Source organism: Pristiophorus japonicus, chromosome 5, assembly GCF_044704955.1.
Source record: "Pristiophorus japonicus isolate sPriJap1 chromosome 5, sPriJap1.hap1, whole genome shotgun sequence".
NCBI lineage: Eukaryota > Metazoa > Chordata > Chondrichthyes > Pristiophoridae > Pristiophorus > Pristiophorus japonicus.
This window is the reverse complement of record NC_091981.1, coordinates 98,276,792-98,295,810: the sequence shown is the minus strand read 5'-3', so window position 1 is coordinate 98,295,810 and position 19,019 is coordinate 98,276,792. Positions and strand designations below refer to the sequence as shown.

The following is a 19,019-nucleotide window of genomic DNA, read 5'->3' as shown; positions in this document are numbered from 1 at the left end:
CGCCTCCTTCTCCACCATTCCGTACCCGTGCTCCGCCTGCGAAAGTGACCTGGAGTCATAAGCTATGGGTTGTAATTTACCCGCACTATTGACATGTTGTAAAACGCACCCGACCTCGTACGCTGACGCGTCGCATGTGAGAACTAGCTCTTTACCTGGATCAAAGAAAGCCAAAACACTGTTGGAACACAGACAGTTGCGTGCTTTATTGAAGGTGCGTTCCTGGGCGTCCCCCCAAAACCAATCGCACCCCTTTCTCAATAGCACGTGGAGAGGCTCCAGCAGCGTGCTTAAGTTCTGCATAAAGTTCCCAAAGTAATTGAGTAGCCCGAGAAAGGTGCGCAGTTCTGAGACATTCCGGGGCCTGGGTGCCAGGCGAATTGCTTCTGTTTTGGACTCTGTTGGGCGGATTCCATCAGCGGCAAACCTTCTGCCCAAAAATTCAACCTCGGGCGCGAGAAACAGGCACTTGGATTTCTTAACTCTTTGGCCTACCCGATCCAACCGCTTTAGAACTTCCTCCAAATTACGGAGATGGGAGTCGGTGTCCCTGCCCGTGATAAGTATGTCGTCTTGAAATACAACCGTCCCCGGGATGGACTTGAGCAGACTCTCCATGTTGCGCTGGAATATGGCAGCTGCTGACCTGATGCCGAATGGGCATCGATTGTACATGAAAAGGCCTCAATGTGTGTTGATGGTGGTGAGTAGCTTGGACTCCTCGGTCAATTCTTGTGTCATATACGCAGATGTGAGATCTAGTTTTGAGAAGTTTACCTCCAGCCAATGTGGCAAATAATGTTGACGGGTATCCCATTGAGTAGGGCCCTCATCATTATTGGAGGCATCGTGTTGTAGGAGTAGTGGCCATTGATCGTGTTGACCTGCTGTACATCAGTGTCCCGGGTACTTTCCCCACCGTCTTCTGGTCCGCTTTCCGACCCTTTCAATTCGTATACCAACCGAGCTGCCGTTTTTCTGCACATGCGGGCCAGATGCCCTGTATAGTCGCAGTTTCTGCAAACAGCATGCTGAAATCGACACCCCCTTGATGAGTGCCTTCCCCCACATCTCCAGCACAGACCTCTTCCATTGTTTCCAATGAATGAGCTGCGTCTGGCTGATCTCTCTTCAGCTTCTCTGTTTGTAGTTGATTGCTCGCATTGTGGGTTGATGAGGTGTGAACGGCTGTTCCTGTGGCCGTTGATGGCTTCTGGCGCCACTGCCTGCTGTTGAGGGCCTGCTCTCCTGCCTTTGTCTGTGTGTGGGGGTAGCAGCTTGTTTCACGCTGTGAACCCCTTGTTCCGATGTTTCGCTAGTTGTTGTACCTGCAGTGTAGATCAACCTCGTTTCTTCTTCTCCTGCCAAGAATGTCTGTGCAACCAGTGTTGCTGCCTCTAGGGTCAAGTTCTTGGTCTCTATGAGCTTTCGGAATATGCCTGCGTGGCCAATTCCTTCAATAAAAAAGTCTCTCAGTACTTCTCTCCTTAGTTCATCGGAGAACTCACATAAGCTAGCCAGCCTCCGAAGTTCCGTCACGAAGTCGGGTATGCTCTGGCCCACACAGCGTCTGTAATTGTAGAACCTGTGTCTGGCCATGTGTAGGCTGCTCGCTGGCTTCAGGTGGTCTCTTACCAGTGTGCTCAACTCTTCAAACGACTTGCTTGCTGGTTTCTCGGGTACCAGTAGGTCCTTCATTAAAGCGTATGTTTTCGAGCCACAGCTGGTCAAGAGATGGGCTCTTGTCTGCCTTGTCGTCGCCTAACCAATCTTTGGTTACAAAGCTTTGCTGGAGCCTTTCTATAAAGTCCTCACAATTATCTCCAGCATTGTATTTTTCATCTGAGCCATTGTTCGCCATTCTGTGGATTCTGTGATCCCGTAACTCGTCGCTACTGTAAAGTCCTGTCCCCTCAGTACAGATTCACACGAGGCACATGCTGAAGTCAAGGTCACTCGGGACCTGCACCTTTATTACACAGCTCTCGAATGCCACACTTGCCTGAGACCTGTCTTTATATACCTGTCTGGGACAGGTATCCAATGTCTCCTGCAAGTGCACCCCTGGTGGTAAGGTAAGCTTGTGGTTTACAGGTCATCTCTGGTTACAGTTATGTACAGTAGTGTGAGATGCATGACATCCAGAACCAGGGGTCACAGATTAAGAATAAGGGGTAAGCCACTTCGGACCGAGATGAGGAGAAACTTCGTCAGAGTTCCACGGGTTCACAATTCTCTATCACAGAAAGTTGTTGAGGCCAGTTCGTTCGATATATTCAAAGGGGAATTAGATGGGGCCCTTCCGGCTAAAAGGGATCAAGGGGTATAGAGAGAAAGCAGGATTGGGGTACTGAAGTTGCATGATCAGCCATGATCATATTGAATGGTGGCGCAGGCTCGAAGGGCCAAATGGCCTACTCCTGCACCTATTTTCTATGTTTCTCTTCTCTTTTCCCCCCCCCACCCCCATATCTGCTCTCCCTACCCCCCTCATCTCTGCTGTCCCTCCCTCACCCCCCCCCCCCCCCGTCTCTGCTCTCCCTCCCTTCCCACCCCCCCGTCTCTGCTCTCCCTCCCTTCCCTCCCTCCCCCCCCCATATCTGCCCTCCCTACCCCCCTCATCTCTGCTGTCCCTCCCTCGTCTCTGCTCTCGCTCCCTCCCTCACCCCCCCATCTCTGCTCTCTCACCCCCCCCCCCCCATCTCTGCTCTACCTCCCTCCCACCCCCCCCCCCCCCCCGCCATCTCCTTTTTTTTCAGTTATTTCTGTACACATACCCAAATTATTTAGTCAACTCTTGTATTGTAGGAAACCCTGGTTCATAGTAGACATGAGGTCTGCTTAAAGGAATTTAGACTGAATCCAACAACAACAACTTGTATTATATAGCACCTTTAACGTCCCAAAGTGCTTCACAGGAGTATTGAAATTTAAAAAATTGACACCGAGCCGCATAAATAGAAATTAGCACAGGTGACCAAAAGCTTGGTCAAAGAGGTATGTTTTAAGCAGCGTCTTGAAGGAGGTAGAGAGGCAGAGAGGTTTAGGCAGGGAGTTCCAGAGCTTGGGGCCTAGGCAACAAAAGGCACGGCCACCAATGGTTCAGCGATTCGATTCAGGGATGGTCAAGAGGGCAGAATTAGTGGAGTGTAGATATTTTGGGCGGGGGGTTGGTCGTGGAGCTGGAGGAGATTAGAGATAGGGAGGGGCGAGGCCATGGGGGTATTTGAAAATAAGGATGAGAATTTTGAAATTGAGGTGTTGATTAATCTGAAGCCAATGAAGGTCAGTGAGCACAGGGGTGATGGGTGAGCGGGACTTGGTGTGAGTTAGCCGAGTTTTGGATCACCCCCAGTTTACGTAGGATAGAATTTGGGAGGCCAGCCAGGGGTGCGTTGGAATAGTCAAGTCTAAAGGTAACAAAGACATGAGTGAGAGCTTCAGCAGCGGATAAGCTGAGGCAAGCTCGGAGATGGGTGATGTTACCGAGGTGGAAATAGGCGGTCTTGGTTATATTGCGGATATGGGGTCGAAGCTCATTTCAGGGTCAAATGTGGCACCAAGGTTGCCAACAGTATGGTCAGCCTCAAACAAGTTGGGGAGAGGGATGGAGTTAGTGGCAAGGGAACGGAGTTTATGGCGGGGACTGAAAACAATGGCTTCGGTCTTCCCAATATTCAATTGAAGAAAACTTCTGCTCATCCAGAACTGAATGTTCGAAACTGTGGCGGGGTCAAGAGAATTGGTAGTGAGGTAGAGCAGGGTGTCATCAGCATACGTGTAGAAACTGAGGCTGTTTTCGGATGATTTTGCCATGAAGGCAACATGTAGATGAGAAATAGGATGGGGCGAAGGATAAATCCTTGGGGGACACCAGAGGTAACGATACGAGGGTGGCAAGAGAAGTTGTTGCATGCGATTCTCTGGCTACGCTTGGATAGATAAGAATAGGACCAGGCGAATGCAGTCCCACCCAGCTGGACAATGGTGGTGGGCTTTGGAGCAGGATAGAGTGGTCAACAATAGAATAGTGTAAAAACACAATATATCAGTAGGTTCTTACTCAATAACACCAATACTGTAACCGTAATTTTCACACATTGCTTCGTGCCTTCAAACGGTGAAGCCAAGCTAAAGTTTAAAAGGCTTGTCCAGATTTTGGAACTAAATTTGAAAAATGATATTTGTTCTTGCAGTCAATTATTTCAAAGTCGGTAATTTCAGATTATCTGATTCAATATCTTTTAAGCACTGAATTTCCTCTTTGCTGTGTCGCATTGTTTAATTTAAATTACTGGGATAGTTTAAATTTTTAGTGAAACAATTATGTTAAATGATCAGGATGAGATTATCGGAAACCTGTCACTATGAGCCCAAGACACAGATGGAATGAGATGAGAATTTTTAATCATCTGATCAAAATTTGTGTAATGACACTAATGAAACACGAGTGTAATTGCACTTAAATTATCACATCTGCTTACCTAGAATATATGGCAATAAGGAAATAAATTGATGCTCTGTTCACGTGTTATTCAATAAGCTATGCTCTGTGTTTCACCAAAGCATCTTTCTTTTTACAACCAGAGCCTGCAGTAAAGTTCTACAACAGTATGCTTGCGCCAGAGGTGATTTTGAAAGTCGAGCATTTAAAAACTCCTGTCTTTAGAAATATTGAAGAGGCAAACCCCCAGCAAGGTCTTCAGGCGGGTTCCACTGAAACTGAGAACATTAGGGCATTTGGATTTTCATGAAAGATTAAGTGTTTGCGTTTCTGTGCTAAATTTGGCAAGTTGGCATCTCTGCTGCACTTGCAGCACATGTGTTCAGGTCTCTTGGGTACTGTGATTTCACAGCTGCTGAATCTGAAGCAAAATGCCACATTTTTTACAGAACTATTGTTCTGAAGGTCATATAAGAAAATTGATATGCATGATGTCCATTATGGGACTGCTTGATGAGTTGTGAGAAGACAGTGCAATGTTTTGGATCCTTATCCTTCATTTTTAAATTTGTCATCAACTATTCTTCCTCACTGCAACCTTAAGATTATTTAGGGCCATGTTACATTTGAATTATTAGCTAAATGAATGAACTGTGGGTTTATCTGAACTTTTGAAACTCTTTCTTTTTTTTGATGGCAGATGACTGCAGATTCAGAGCTGTGGAATAGCAAACTCTAGGGCCCAGAAACAATGTATTGCAGTAGATATTCACTGCAGGTTATGACTCTTCATTTAATGTTTTTTAAATGGTCTGCTCAGATTGCTAAATAAAGGGATAAAGTAACTTATTGAATGATAAGTGAGCAGAACACTTAAGTTATTGCCATGTAAGGTGCTTTTATAATACAGAAGTGCTGCCAAGAGGAGATGTGCAGACTTATTTCTCCCCTGCACTCTACTATCTGTGCTCCATGCTTGGGAAGCGACAGTCTTATTGACACTTGACAGCACATGTCTATGAACCTGCCATTGGTTTAATAGAGCTGGTTTCAGGAAATAAACTTGGGGAGTCAACTCCCTGCATTTCTACTGAAGAGTCCATTGGGACAGTTGCCAACCGGGAAGTTGCTCTTCTCAGACGGGAACATTAAGATCATGCAATCTAAAAGCACTTAGTGTATTCAAGCAGATGTCGACATTCATTGCTCAGACAAATTACTTTTTGGTTTTTGTCAACACTGTGCTAAATTTGACAAGTTAATGCCTACAAATTTTTAATTCGACTTAAAAATTTGTTGAGTAAAAAATGGTTCCAGTATATTTAGAAGATGTTATGTCTGGTGTACTAGATTTTTATAAATTAAAAGTGCAGTGTTAATTAGATCTTTATTGACTAAACAATTTGGCTAGGGAATTGGATGCGGTGGACGGGAGGGGGGCGGGAGAAATCAACTTCCTTTTTGGGAAATACAAACTGAAATAAACATGGTAGGTTTTATTTGTACAGTGGCCAAAATTCGAGAAGACTGAGGTCTACCACTTGAAATGTAATTGTACAGTCTTCTCTACCTTTTAGTGGATTTTTCTGAGCATCATTCTTTTAAATTTTCTGTAAACCATTGACTTGAGAATCATCATTTGGGTAGCTGCAGATGTGAACTTTGATTTTGCTTTGAGGCCTGTGTGTTGCATTGCCACTAAGGTTTATATATTTATTCCTCTTTGTAGATGCCATGCCGAAAGATTTTGAGCAGTACTACGGTCTCACCAAATTTTCACTAGGATTAAATGAACTGGAAGCTGATGAAAAGTCATACCTGCCTTACACTGATACAAGATTTAGACCTGATCAAAGGTACGTGTTTACTGAATACAACTCCTTGGTCAGCTTTGTTTACTTTCCCAACCCACAACTTCACAGGTTACCCTGTTGCAAGATAATTATTGATGAGGAAGACCATTCAGCCCATCTTAGTTCATCGATCCAGAAAGTTTCTAATGCGCATCTTGTAGCCTCTAATCGTTTCTTAAATGATTCCAGGGTTTTTGCCTCCAATATTCAGAAATTATTTCACATGCCTCCAATCCTCTGTCAGAGCTGTTTTGTAATCAGTTTTTAGGATGTATACCATAATAGAGCAGTTTGAATTTTTTGCTAATCTTTTATTTTTCCTTCTCTTTGGTGAAAGTCCGAAATCCGGAACTCATTCAAAACAAAGGTGGTTTCTCTGTCATTTTTCTGTTTGGTATGCCCTCCATGGTAGCCTTTTCACTGAGGGAGATATCCATGGACAAATTGTGATGGAGCTTGTAGCAGCTGGTTACAATTTATTATTGGTCAGGCTTGGGTGCTGAAGTAAATGATGTTGATAAAGAGACCCATGTTGTCTCTTTACTTGAGTAGTAATGAAAATAGTCGTTGCTTCAGATTCAATACTTTTATTTCTTTCAGCATGCAAAGCACTTTACAAGCAGGGTACATTGGTAGACAGAGTACAATAGATGTAAGCATGCATCCTAACATTGTACTAAACTTTAAAACACAAAATATCTGTGTGTTTATATAATTATGTACCTGTAGTGAACTCAAATCTGCCTCTTTTCCCTTTATTGGATTCCATGTTACCCGACTTAATATGGCCTCTTCCCTCCAGTACATTTCCATTACAGCCATCCTAGCCCAAAGACTGAGCTTCATGGCTTGTAACATGTCCCTTATGATACAAAGTTAGGTGGGAATGTAAGTTGTGAGGAGGATGCAGAGGGGGCTTCAAGGGGATATAGACAAGCTAAGTGAATGGGCAAGAACATGGCAAATGGAATATAGGGCTCAAATTTGGCCTACCTGTTTTTTCGGCTCACTCACCAGAGATGCGCCAACCTCTGGGCTGAAATCTCTCCAGATTCTGGCCGATGTGTTGCCTCTCCCGGGGCTTGGCGCAGCATGGCCAGTCGATTGGGGGGCGGAGCTAGGGCCCTGCGCCAGAAACAGTGCCGGCAGCTCTGCACATGCGCATTAGAGTGTGCGCGCATGCGGAGTAGCTCCTGCCCCCAGCCTCTGTGTGCGTGCTGCAGCGTGGGACCCGATACGTCCCACCCCTATCCCGGGCCGACTGGCCTGACGCACAGGCTGGCCCGCTGCCTTCCTGGGCTAGAAGGCCACAACAAACAGGTTGGAGCGGGGGGGGGGGGGGGGGGGCAGGGGTGAGGGGTGGGGGAGTTTTGATCCGGGTGGGGGGTGATTACTGTGTAGCCAGTAATTTTAATGAGCTTACTCAAGACTTTGCTAACCCTGTTGATAATACTTTCCTACATAAGAACATAAGAATTACGAGCAGGAGGTACTCCTATTTTTTCTTTGGATATTTTGAAAAAATTATGTAAATATCACCCGGCCCGGACACGGAAAGGATTGACAGATTGATAGCTCTTTCTCGATTCTGTGGGTGGTGGTACATGGCCGTTCTTAGTTGGTGGAGCGATTTGTCTGGTTAATTCTGATAACGAACGAGACTCCTCCATGCTAAATAGTTACGCGACCCCCGAGCGGTCCGCGTCCAACTTCTTAGAGGGACAAGTGGCGTATAGCCACACGAGATTGAGCATGTTTTGTCTCTTTACTATTATTTTTGTAGTTTAAGCTTCCATGAATGCTTCTGTTGTATAGTAAATTAACTTTGCGAAGTTTGTCATATGTCCTGTATAGTTGTTTGATCCTATTTACATTCTTTAGTCAAGTCATTAAGTACCTACCTGCGTTGATTTCTTAACTCTCCAAGGGTTTTCTGTGCGGCCACAAGTGGCCACATACGCTGGCCTAAGTTGGTTTGGAGTAACTATTAGCTGTTCAAAGTGGACTAAATGGCCAAAACGGGCATAGGTGGCTGGTAACGCCCCCTTTTGGAAAAAAAAACTAAACTTTAAAAAAAATCCAAACTAACTCACTTACACTGGCACAAATTGAATGTGCAAAATGGGGATTTTTAAGATACTTCAGAAAAATCAAGTTGCTCCAAAAAAAATGGAGTAACTTCTGGGCAATTTTGAGCCCTTTATGTGGAGAAATGTGAAGTTATCCACTTTGGTGGAAAAAAAATAGAGAAGCAGAGTATTTTTGAAATGGTGAGAAATTGAGAAATGTTGGTGTTCATAGGGACCTGGGTGTCCTTGTACACAAATCACTGAAAGTTAACATGCAGGTCCAGCAAGCAATTAAGAAAGCAAATGGTATGTTGGCCGATATTACAAGAGGATTTGAGTATACCATCATCATAGGCGGTCCCTCGAACGAGGAGGACTTGCTTCCACGAGTTCACAGGTGTTTCGATGAAGGACCCAATGTTCCAGTCCTGAACTCCAATTGAGAGGGTGGAAGATGCCTGTGCATGGATTTTTTTTAACGTGTGGTATCCGTTGCACACCGGCCACCACACGGGCTTGACAGAGCTAGGTCTTGGTCCAGTGGAAAGGATTAACCAAGACGACTGGAGATCTACTTGACTGCACGGATCTAGTGCACACACATATCGCAGTGTGGGTTGGCCCGTGATGCCCCTGGGCCCTCGCCTCTTCTGGGCCCCGTACCCTCATCTGTCACACCTCCACCACAATCTCTCGCCGTTTCTCCACCATAAACATTCACCGCATCTCGCCACAAACACTCGCCGCTCATCCGCCCCGGCCTTCCCATTCCTCTGTACCTGCCGATGTTCCTGCCCATGCTCCAAAACGGCGACCAGGGTTTTGATGACATCACCCAGTCATTGCAACTTATGACTGCAAGCTAACTGCACCACTCTCCTATTCCATGCATGTGTAGACTGGCCACAATATCTTGACCCATGTACAGCCATGGAATAGTGATGTCATGCCATTGTATCATGACGTCCCTGGTGGGAATAATGGACTATGTCTCAATAAGATCGTGGCTGAACTTCTACATCAACTCCACTTGCCTGCCCGATCTCCAGATCCCTTGATTCCCTTAGTGCCCAAAAATCTATTAATCTTGAATATATGCATTGACTAAGCATGCACAGATCCACAACCTTCCGAATGAAGAAATTCCTCCTCATCTCAGTCCTAAATGGCTGGTCCCTGAGATTATGACCCCTTGTTCTAAACTCTCCAGCCAGGGTAAAGAGCCTCTTAGCAGTTACCCTGTCAAGCCCCCTCAGAATCTTACATGAAATCACCTCTCATTCTTCTAAACTCCAGAGAAAAAGGGCTAATTCTACTCAGTCTTGAATCATAGGACAATCATCTCACCCCTGGAATCAATCTAGTGAACCTTTGTTGCACTGCCTCGAAGGCAAGTATATCCGTCCTTGGGTAAGGAGACCAAAACTGTACACAGTACTCCAGGTGTGGTCTCACCAGGGCCCTATGTAATTGCAGCAAGATTTTCTTACTCTTACACTCCAACCCTCTTGCAATAAAGGCTAACATACCAGTTGCCATCCTGATTGCTTGCTGTACCTACATGTTAACTTTCTGTGATTCGTGTACCAGGACCCACAAATCCCTTTGATACCAACATTTACTAGTCTCTCACCTTTTTAAAAATATTCTGCTTTTCCATTCTTTCTACCAAAGTGGATAATTTCACATTTCCCTGCATTATACTCCATCTGCCACCTTCTTGCCCACCTTCTTGCCCAATCACTTAACAAGTCTATATCACTTCGCAAACTCTTTGCATCTTCCTCAGTTTATTTTTCCACCTAGCTTTGTATCATCAGCAAACTTGGAAATATTACACTCGGTGCACCTCATCCAAACCATTGCTGTAGTTTGTAAATAGCTGAGGCCCAAGCACTGATCCATGTGTCACCCCACTTGTTCTGCACTCAGAGTAAAGACGTTTTCCTGCAATTATCTAAGGCCCTGGTGAGACCACACCTGGAGTATTGTGTACAGTTTTGCTCTCCTTACCTAAGGAAGGATATACTTGCCATAGAGGGAGTGCAACAAAGGTTCACCAGACTGATTCCTAGGATGGGGGGATTATCTTATGAGGAAAGATTATGTAGACTAGATCAAAATTCTCGAGTTTAGAAGAATAAGAGATGATCCCATTGAAACATACACAATTCTTATAGGGCTTGGCAGGGCAGATGCAGGGAGGATGTTTCCTCTAGTTGGGGATCTAGAACCAGGGGTCACAGTCTCAGAATAAGGGGTCGGCCATATAGGACTGAGATGAGCAGAAACTTCACTCAGAGTGTGGTGAATCTTTGGAATTCTCTACCCCAGAGGGCAGTAGAGGCTCAATCTTGTGTATATTCATAAGAACATAAGAAATAGGAACAGGAGTAGGCCATACAGCCCCTCGAGCCTGCTCTGCCATTCAATATCATGGTTAATCTGATCATGGACTCAGCTCCAACTCCCTGCCCGCTCCCCATAACCCCTTATCGCTTTATCATTTAAGAAACTGTCTATTTCTGTCTTAAATTTATTCAATGTCCCAGCTTCCACAGCTTTCTCAGGCAGAAAATTCCACAGATTTGCAACCCTCAGAAGAAATTTCTCCTCATCTCAGTTTTAAATGGGCGGCCCCTTATTCTAAGATCATGCCCTCTGATTCTAGTCTCCCCCATCAGTGGAAACATCCTCTCTGCATCCACCTTGTCAAGCCACCTCATAATCTCATACATTTTGATAAGATCACCTCCCATTCTTAATTCTAATGAGTAGTGGCCCAACCTACTCAACCTTTCCTCATAAGTCAACCCCCTCATCCCCGGAATCAACCTAGTGAACCTTTTCTGATCTGCCTCCAAAGTAAGTATATCCTTTCGTAAATATGGAAACCAAAACTGCACGCAGTATTCCCGGTGTGGCCTCACCAATACCCTGTATAGTTGTAGCGAGACTTCCCTGCTTTTATACTCCATCTCCTTTGCAATAAAGGCCAAGAGTCCAAATTTCCCCAGGAGTTGCTCTTTTTTTGGAGCAACTTGATTTTTCTGGAGTATCTTTTTCGTTGCAATTCTGGCCATTTAATTTGCGCCAGTGTAAGTGAGTTAGTTAGGTTTTTTTTCGTTTTTTTTTCAAAAGGCCACTTATGCCTGTTTTGGCCATTTAAGCAAGTTTAGCCAGCTAAAAGTTACTCCAAACTAACTTAAGCCAGCATAAGTGGGCACTCTTGTACATTCAGAAAAACCTTGCAGGGGCGGGGCAGGAGTTGGGACCTTGCAAAACACTAAACACCTTCACAACAACATTAAAGAAGCATAAATACATTTAAAGCACCAAGCATTAAACAAAGCAGTACATTTGCACCATGCACTAAACAAAGCACAAAAAGTAATAAGCAATTAATTAACAAATAAAAATTGGAAGGAACCCTGCACCTAAAGCATCAAGACCAAAATAATAAGCAATCAATCAATCAGTAAATAACAAATAAAAAATAGAAGTCCTACCTTAGGGAATGCAGTGGGCCGCCGATGAGGGAGCCCATTCGGCCAGGGCTAGGGACGGCGTGCTTCGGGCCCCTCCCACATAGCCTGCAGCGCACACTCTCAGATTCTCGGGGCCAGGAGCTTACTGCACATGTGCGCAGACTCTAGCGCGCAACAGTGCCGGGACCTGGCTCAGTCCCCAATCCACTGGGCCACGCTACGCCACCACCGAGGAGAGGCTGGGGAGCAGCCAGAATCGGGAGGAAGATTTTCGGCGCGCTTGGAGGCGGACAAAAACGGCGCACCTCAGGTGAGGGCACCAGAAAGAGGGTTGGGGAAATTTGAGTCCTAAGATTCCATTGGCCTTCCTGATCACTTGCTGTACCCGCATACTATCTTTTTTTTAATTTCATGCACAAGTGCTGTACTGCAGTACTTTGCAATCTTTCTCCATTTAAATAATAACTTGCTCTTTGATTTTTTTTCTGCCAAAGTGCATGACCTCGCACTTTCCAACATCATACTCAATCTGCCAAATTTTTGCCCACTCACTTAGCCTGTCTATGTCCTTTTTCAGATTTTTTTGTGTCCTCCTCACACATTGCTTTTCCTCCCATCTTTGTATCATCAGCAAACTTGGCTACGTTACACTCAGTCCCTTCTTCCAAGTCGTTAATATAGATTGTAAATAGTTGGGCTCCCAGCACTGATCCCTGTGGCACCCCACTAGTTACTGGTTGCCAACCAGAGAATGAACCATTTATCCCAACTCTCTGTTCTCTGTTAGTTAGCCAATCCTCTATCCGTGTTAATATATTACCCCCAACCCTGTGAACATTTATCTTGTGCAGTAACCTTTTATGTGGTACCTTATCAAATGCCTTCTGGAAGTCCAAAAACACCACATCCACTGTTTGCCCTTGATCTACCCTGTTCGTTACATCTTCAAAGAATTCCAGCAAATTTGTCAAACACGACGTCCCCTTCATAAATCCATGCTGACTCTGCCTGACTGAATTTTGCTTTTCCAAATGTCCTGCTACTGCTTCTTTAATAATGGACTCCAACATTTTCCCAACCACAGATGTTAGGCTAACTGCTCTATAGTTTCTTGTTTTTTGTCTGTCTCATTTCTTGAATAGGGGTGTTACATTTGCAGCTTTCCAATCTGCTGGGACCTCCACAGAATCCAGGGAATTTTGGTAAATTACAACCAATGCATCCAATATCCCTGCCGCTACTTCTCAAGACCCTAAGATGCAAGCCATCAGGTCCAGGGGATTTATCTGCCTTTGGTCCCATTAGCTTACTGAGTGCCACCTCCTTCGTGATTGTGATTGTGTTAAGTTCCTCCGCTCCCCTCCCCCCCATAGTCCCTTGCCTATCCACTGTTGGATAGTCAAGGGGCTATAGACTGATACAAAATATTTGTTAAGAGTTTCTGCCATCTCCATGTTCCGCATTACTAATTCTCCAGTCTCGTCCCCTAAGGGACCAACATTTACTTTGGCCACTCTTTTCCTTTTTATATACCTATAGAAATTCTTACTATCTGTTTTTATATTTTGTGCTAGTTTACTTTCATAGTCTATCTTCCCTTTTCTAATCATTTTTTTAGTCATTCTTTGCTGGCTTTTAAAAGCTTCAGTCTTCTGTCCTCCCACTAGTTTTGGCCACTTTGTTGCCCTTTACCGTCTTTATTTCTTTTGTTAGCCACGGATGACTATCTTTTCTCTTACACCCTTTCCTCCTCACTGGAATATATTTTTCTTGAGAGTTGTGAAATATCTCCTTTAAATGTACACCACTGTTCATCAACCGTTCTACACTTGAATCTATTTTCCCAGTCCACTTTAGCCAACTCTGCCCTCATACCTTCATAGTCTGCTTTATTTAAGGAAGTGGCAAACAAATTGGCCAGAAATAGCAGTGAACCCGGGGACTGGGAGAAATTTAGAACTCAGCAGAGGAGGATAAAGGGTTTGATTAGGGTAGGGAAAATAGAGTACGAGAGGAAACTTGCAGGGAACATTAAGAAGGACTGCAAAAGTTTCTATAGATATGTAAAGAGAAAAAGGTTAGTAAAGACAAACGTAGGTCCCCTGCAGTCAGAATCAGGGGAGGTCATAACGGGGAACAAAGAAATGGCAGACCAATTGAACAAGTACTTTGGTTCGGTATTCACTAAGGAGGACACAAACCATCTTCCGGATATAAAAGGGGTCAGAGGGTCTAGTAAGAAGGAGGAATTGAGGGAAATCCTTATTAGTCGGGAAATTGTGTTGTGGAAATTGATGGGATTGAAGGCCGATAAATCCCCAGGGCCTGATGGACTGCATCCCAGAGTACTTAAGGAGGTGGCCTTGGAAATAACGGATGCATTGACAGTCATTTTCCAACATTCCATAGACTCTGGATCAATTACTATGGAGTGGAGAGTAGCCAATGTAACCACACTTTTTAAAAAAGGAGGGAGAGAGAAAACAGAGAATTATAGACAGGTCAGCCTGACGTCAGTAGTGGGTAAAATGATGGAATCAAGTATTAAGGATGACATAGCAGCGCATTTGGAAAGAGGTGACCTGATAGGTCCAAGTCAGCATGGACTTGTGAAAGGGAAATCATGCTTGACAAATCTTCTGGAATTTTTTGAGGATGTTTCCAGTAGAGTGCTCAGTGGAGAACCAGTTGATGTGGTGTATTTGGACTTTCAGAAGGCTTTCGACAAGGTCCCACACATCTCCAAATTTGCGGATGACACTAAGTTGGGTGGCAGTGTGAGCTGTGAGGAGGATGCTATGAGGCTGCAGAGTGACTTGGATAGGTTAGGTGAGTGGGCAAATGCATGGCAGATGAAGTATAATGTGGATAAATGTGAGGTTATCCACTTTGGTGGTAAAAACAGAGAGACAGACTATTATCTGAATGGTGATAGATTAGGAAAAGGGAAGGTGCAACGAGACCTGGGTGTCATAGTACGTCAGTCATTGAAGGTTGGCATGCAGGTACAGCAGGCGGTTAAGAAAGCAAATGGCATGTTGACCTTCATAGCAAGGGGATTTGAGTACAAGGGCAGGGAGGCATTACTACAGTTGTACAGGGCCTTGGTGAGGCCACACCTGGAGTATTGTGTACAGTTTTGGTCTCCTAACTTGAGGAAGGACATTCTTGCAATTGAGGGAGTGCAGCGAAGGTTCACCAGAATGATTCCCGGGATGGCGGGACTGACATATCAAGAAAGACTGGATCAACTGGGCTTGTATTCACACGAGTTCAGAAGAATGAGAGGGGATCTCAGAAACGTTTAAAGTTCTGACGGGTTTAGACATGTTAGATGCAGGAAGAATGTTCCCAATGTTGGGGAAGTCCAGAACCAGGGGTCACAGTCTAAGGATAAGGGGTAAGCCATTTAGGACCGAGATGAGGAGAAACTTCTTCATCCAGAGAGTGGTGAACCTGTGGAATTCTCTACCACAGAAAGTTGTTGAGGCCAATTCACTAAATATATTCAAAAAGGAGTTAGATGTAGTCCTTACTACTCGGGGGATCAAAGGGGTATGGCGAGAAAGCAGGAATGGGGTACTGAAGTTTCATGTTCAGCCATGAACTTATTGAATGGTGGTGCAGGCTCGAAGGGCCAAATGGCCTACTCCTGCACCTATTTTCTATGTTTCTATGTTTTAGTACACTGGTTAGAGATCCAACTTTCTCACCCTCCACCTGAATTTGAAATTCAAGACAGAGATCACTAGATTTTTGGATATTAAGGGAATCAAGGGATATGGGGATAGTGCAAGGAAGTGGAGTTGAGGTAGAAAATTAGCCATGATATTGAATGGAGCCAAATAGCTTACGCATGCTCCTATTTTTTATGTTCTTATCTCATCTGTGCCGAACTCTTAATTGGCCTACTTTTCTATGTGAACAAGGGAGTCTTTGCAGCTGTATGTCCAATCTGGTTTCCAGGCAACTATCTAAAAAGCTCTTCTTTGGCAAGTTTCCCCCTCCCCTCTCTCCCAGGTACAATGGCACCTATTTTCCTCAATCAAAAATAATGGCGCACACTTACCTGTACGCACGTTTCTTGGAGCACCGTCAGCACCAGGGGAAAAAAAAAATCGCTCGTGTCCGGCATAGGAAACCTGACGTCGCACCGGCGCTACCCGAGTCCATCTCGGGGCAGTGCTAACAGTGTGCACCTAAAATGCCAAAAAATACCTTCGGCCTGGGGGACTTGCAGCTGAGGAAGAAAACCCACTTTGCGCACTGACACTGACTGGTTTCTCCCATCGGGAGGTGAGCAAATGAATTCATTCATTACAAATCTTTGAAACTGCAAAGTGTAAAAAACAAATCTATATAAATGGTTCTTAGTGCGATAATTGTGTGACAATGGCATGACTACCGAAGGTAGCGAGGAATTTGATGAGGTGCTGCATTAAGTTGATATAAAATAGCTAGGGAGGCACTTCGGCCAGGACTAGGAATGGGCCAGCGGCAATTTCTTTAGGTGTAGGTAAGGCTTTTTCCGAAGATGTTGCTCGTGTCTGTGCACAGATTCAAAAAGAATCGTTAATGGGCAAAGTTGGCTTTATGGCCAAAAAGGCATGTAAACTGCTTTTTAACGTACACCAGTGCCAGAATGTATGGCACCAAACATGCTGCCACTGGTAATTAGCGCCAGCGCCCCAACATTGGGGAAACTGTTAACTAACCTTCAGTGCCAGAAAAATCGCTGGGCAAAATGGGGGCCCCAAGGTCTTTTGTTCAATTAACTGTTGCTAACAAGCTTACACACACACTATCTATGGATTATTATGATGGTGCACTATTGTGCCTAGTGTTAGACTGTTTTCTTGCTCTTTTTTGTTTCCTTGCTTTAAACGTCAGATTACACACAAACTCAGTTGCAGTAATGGCAGGATCAGGTTTTTATTTAAAAATTCACAGTTCACAAAAACCAATATGAAAGTTACCGAGACACACTTCACAAAACCAGTGCTTTCTCCCTGCTTGTGAGACACACGCATTCCGTTTTCTAGTATCTCTCTTGAGACACACACTCCGATTCTAGTGTGTCTGGCTGCTCTCAAGACTCGCGTGTTCCATTTTCCAGTGTGGCACCTGAAAGCACTGGAAAAGTACCACCAATGCTGCCTCCGCAAGATCCTGCAAATCCATTGGCAGGATAGGCGCACCAACATCAGTGTTTTCGCTCAGGCCAACATCCCCAGCATCAAAGCATTGACCACGCTCGATCAGCTCTGATGGACAGGCTACATTGTCCGCATGCCCGATACTAGACTCCCAAAGCAAGCGCTCTACTCAGAGCTCTGACATGGCAAGCAAGCCCCAGGTGGGCAGAGGAAATGCCTCAAGAACACCCTCAAAGCCTCCTTGTAAAAGTGCAACATCCCCACTGACACCTGGGAATCCCTGGCCCACGACCGCTCAAAATGGAGGAGAAGCATCCATGAAGGCGCCGAACACACTGAGTATCTACGCTGGGAGCACATAGAAGCCAAGCACAAACAAAAGGAGCGCACGACCACCCAAACACCCCATCCACCCATCCCTCCTGTGGTGTCCCTGCACCTTACTACAAACTCTCACGAGGCATGTACTGCAGACGCAGACACAGTCACTACGTGACCTTCTTTTATTCCCCAGGACCAAGGAATGCTGACCCTGGGTGGGACCTCCCCTTTTATACCTGGAAACCCAGGTGAGGAGTGTCTCCCACAAGTTTCACCCCCTGTGGTCAGGGTGTGCATTTCTAGGGTATAAGTACAGTGTACAGGAGTTGCATGAAGGTTACAGTTACATGAAGATTACCATTGCATACATGACATCACCTTCCCCCCCCCCTGCCCCCATGTCTTTTTGTGTCAAAGATTAAGTCTTTCAGATGGTCGACGTGCTCTCTTGGAACGCCGCAGTTGAGGCTCTGGTGGCTGAGCCTTGGCATGCGTCTCTGTCACCTGAGGTGATTCCGGCCTGTCCGGGCTGGCCGCAGGGACTGTGCATGCTGTGCACTGTCCTTGTTGCTCGTCCACTGGCAATGGTGTGGGTGACATCTCATGCCCTTCTTCAAGTTCCTCCGTGTCTGTGCTGAACCTTTTCTTTACTAGGTCCAAGTGTTTGCGACATATCTGCCCATTGTTCAGTCTGACCACTATGACCCTGCTCCCTTCTTTGCCGATTACTGTGTCCTCAAGCCACTTGGGTCCCAAAGCATGATTAAGAACAAATACCGGGTCATCCATTTCTATACAACTCCCCCTTGAGTTTCGATCATGGAGCTCGGTTTGGGACTGGCGCTTGCCCTCAACAATGTCTGCCAGGGCTGGGAGAATGAGGGACAGCCGCGTTTTAAGCGTGCGTTTCATGAGTAGTTCCACTGGCGGGACTCCCGTGAGTGAGTGCGGGCGGGACCTGTAGGTCAGCAGGAGGTGCGATAGGCGGTACTGAAGGGAGGGTCCTTGGATGCGTAGCATGCCCTGTTTTATGACTTGGACCGCACGTTCCGCCTGGCCATTGGAAGCCGGCTTAAACGGTGCTGTCCAGACGTGTTTGATACCATTGCCCGACATAAACTCCTGGAATTCATGGCTGGTGAAACACAGGCCATTGTCGCTGACCAGGATGTCCGGCAAGCCGTGGGTCGCGAAAACCGTACGCAGACTCTCCACGGTGATAGATGTCATGCACAAATTTAATATGATGCACTCGATCCATTTTGAGTATGCATCAACAACGATCAGGAACATTTTCCCCATGAACAGGCCCGCATAGTCGATGTGAATACGTGGCCAGAGCCACAGGCTGAGTGGGGCCTCCCTGAGGACATTGCCCAACGGGCACACGTCTTGCACCTGCGAGCCCAATGTTCCAGGTCTGAGTCAATCCCCGGTCACCATACATGTGATGGGGCAATGGCCTTCATTAACACGATGCCAGGGTGCTCGCTGTGGAGTTCCCTGATGAACGCTTCCCTTCCTTTCTGGGGCATGACTACCCGGCTGCCCCATAGCAGGCAGTCGGCTTGGATGGAGAGCTCATCCATCCGTCTCTGAAACGGTCTGACCTCAGGGCACGCCCCGTGTGCGGGCGCCCAATCCCTAGTCAGGACACATTTCTTTATCATGGATAGGAGGGGGTCTCT

General features: G+C 45.7%; 1 protein-coding gene across 1 annotated transcript in view; it reads left to right on the top strand.

The window, feature by feature from the left end:
• The window catches only part of osbpl3b (oxysterol binding protein-like 3b), a 323,848-nt gene that overhangs the window by 282,688 nt on the left and 22,141 nt on the right, over positions 1-19,019 (top strand). The window contains exon 21 of the mRNA XM_070880189.1: positions 6,174-6,300. Coding sequence (XP_070736290.1) covers positions 6,174-6,300 — 127 coding nt within the window. The remainder of the gene's footprint in view (positions 1-6,173; positions 6,301-19,019) is intronic.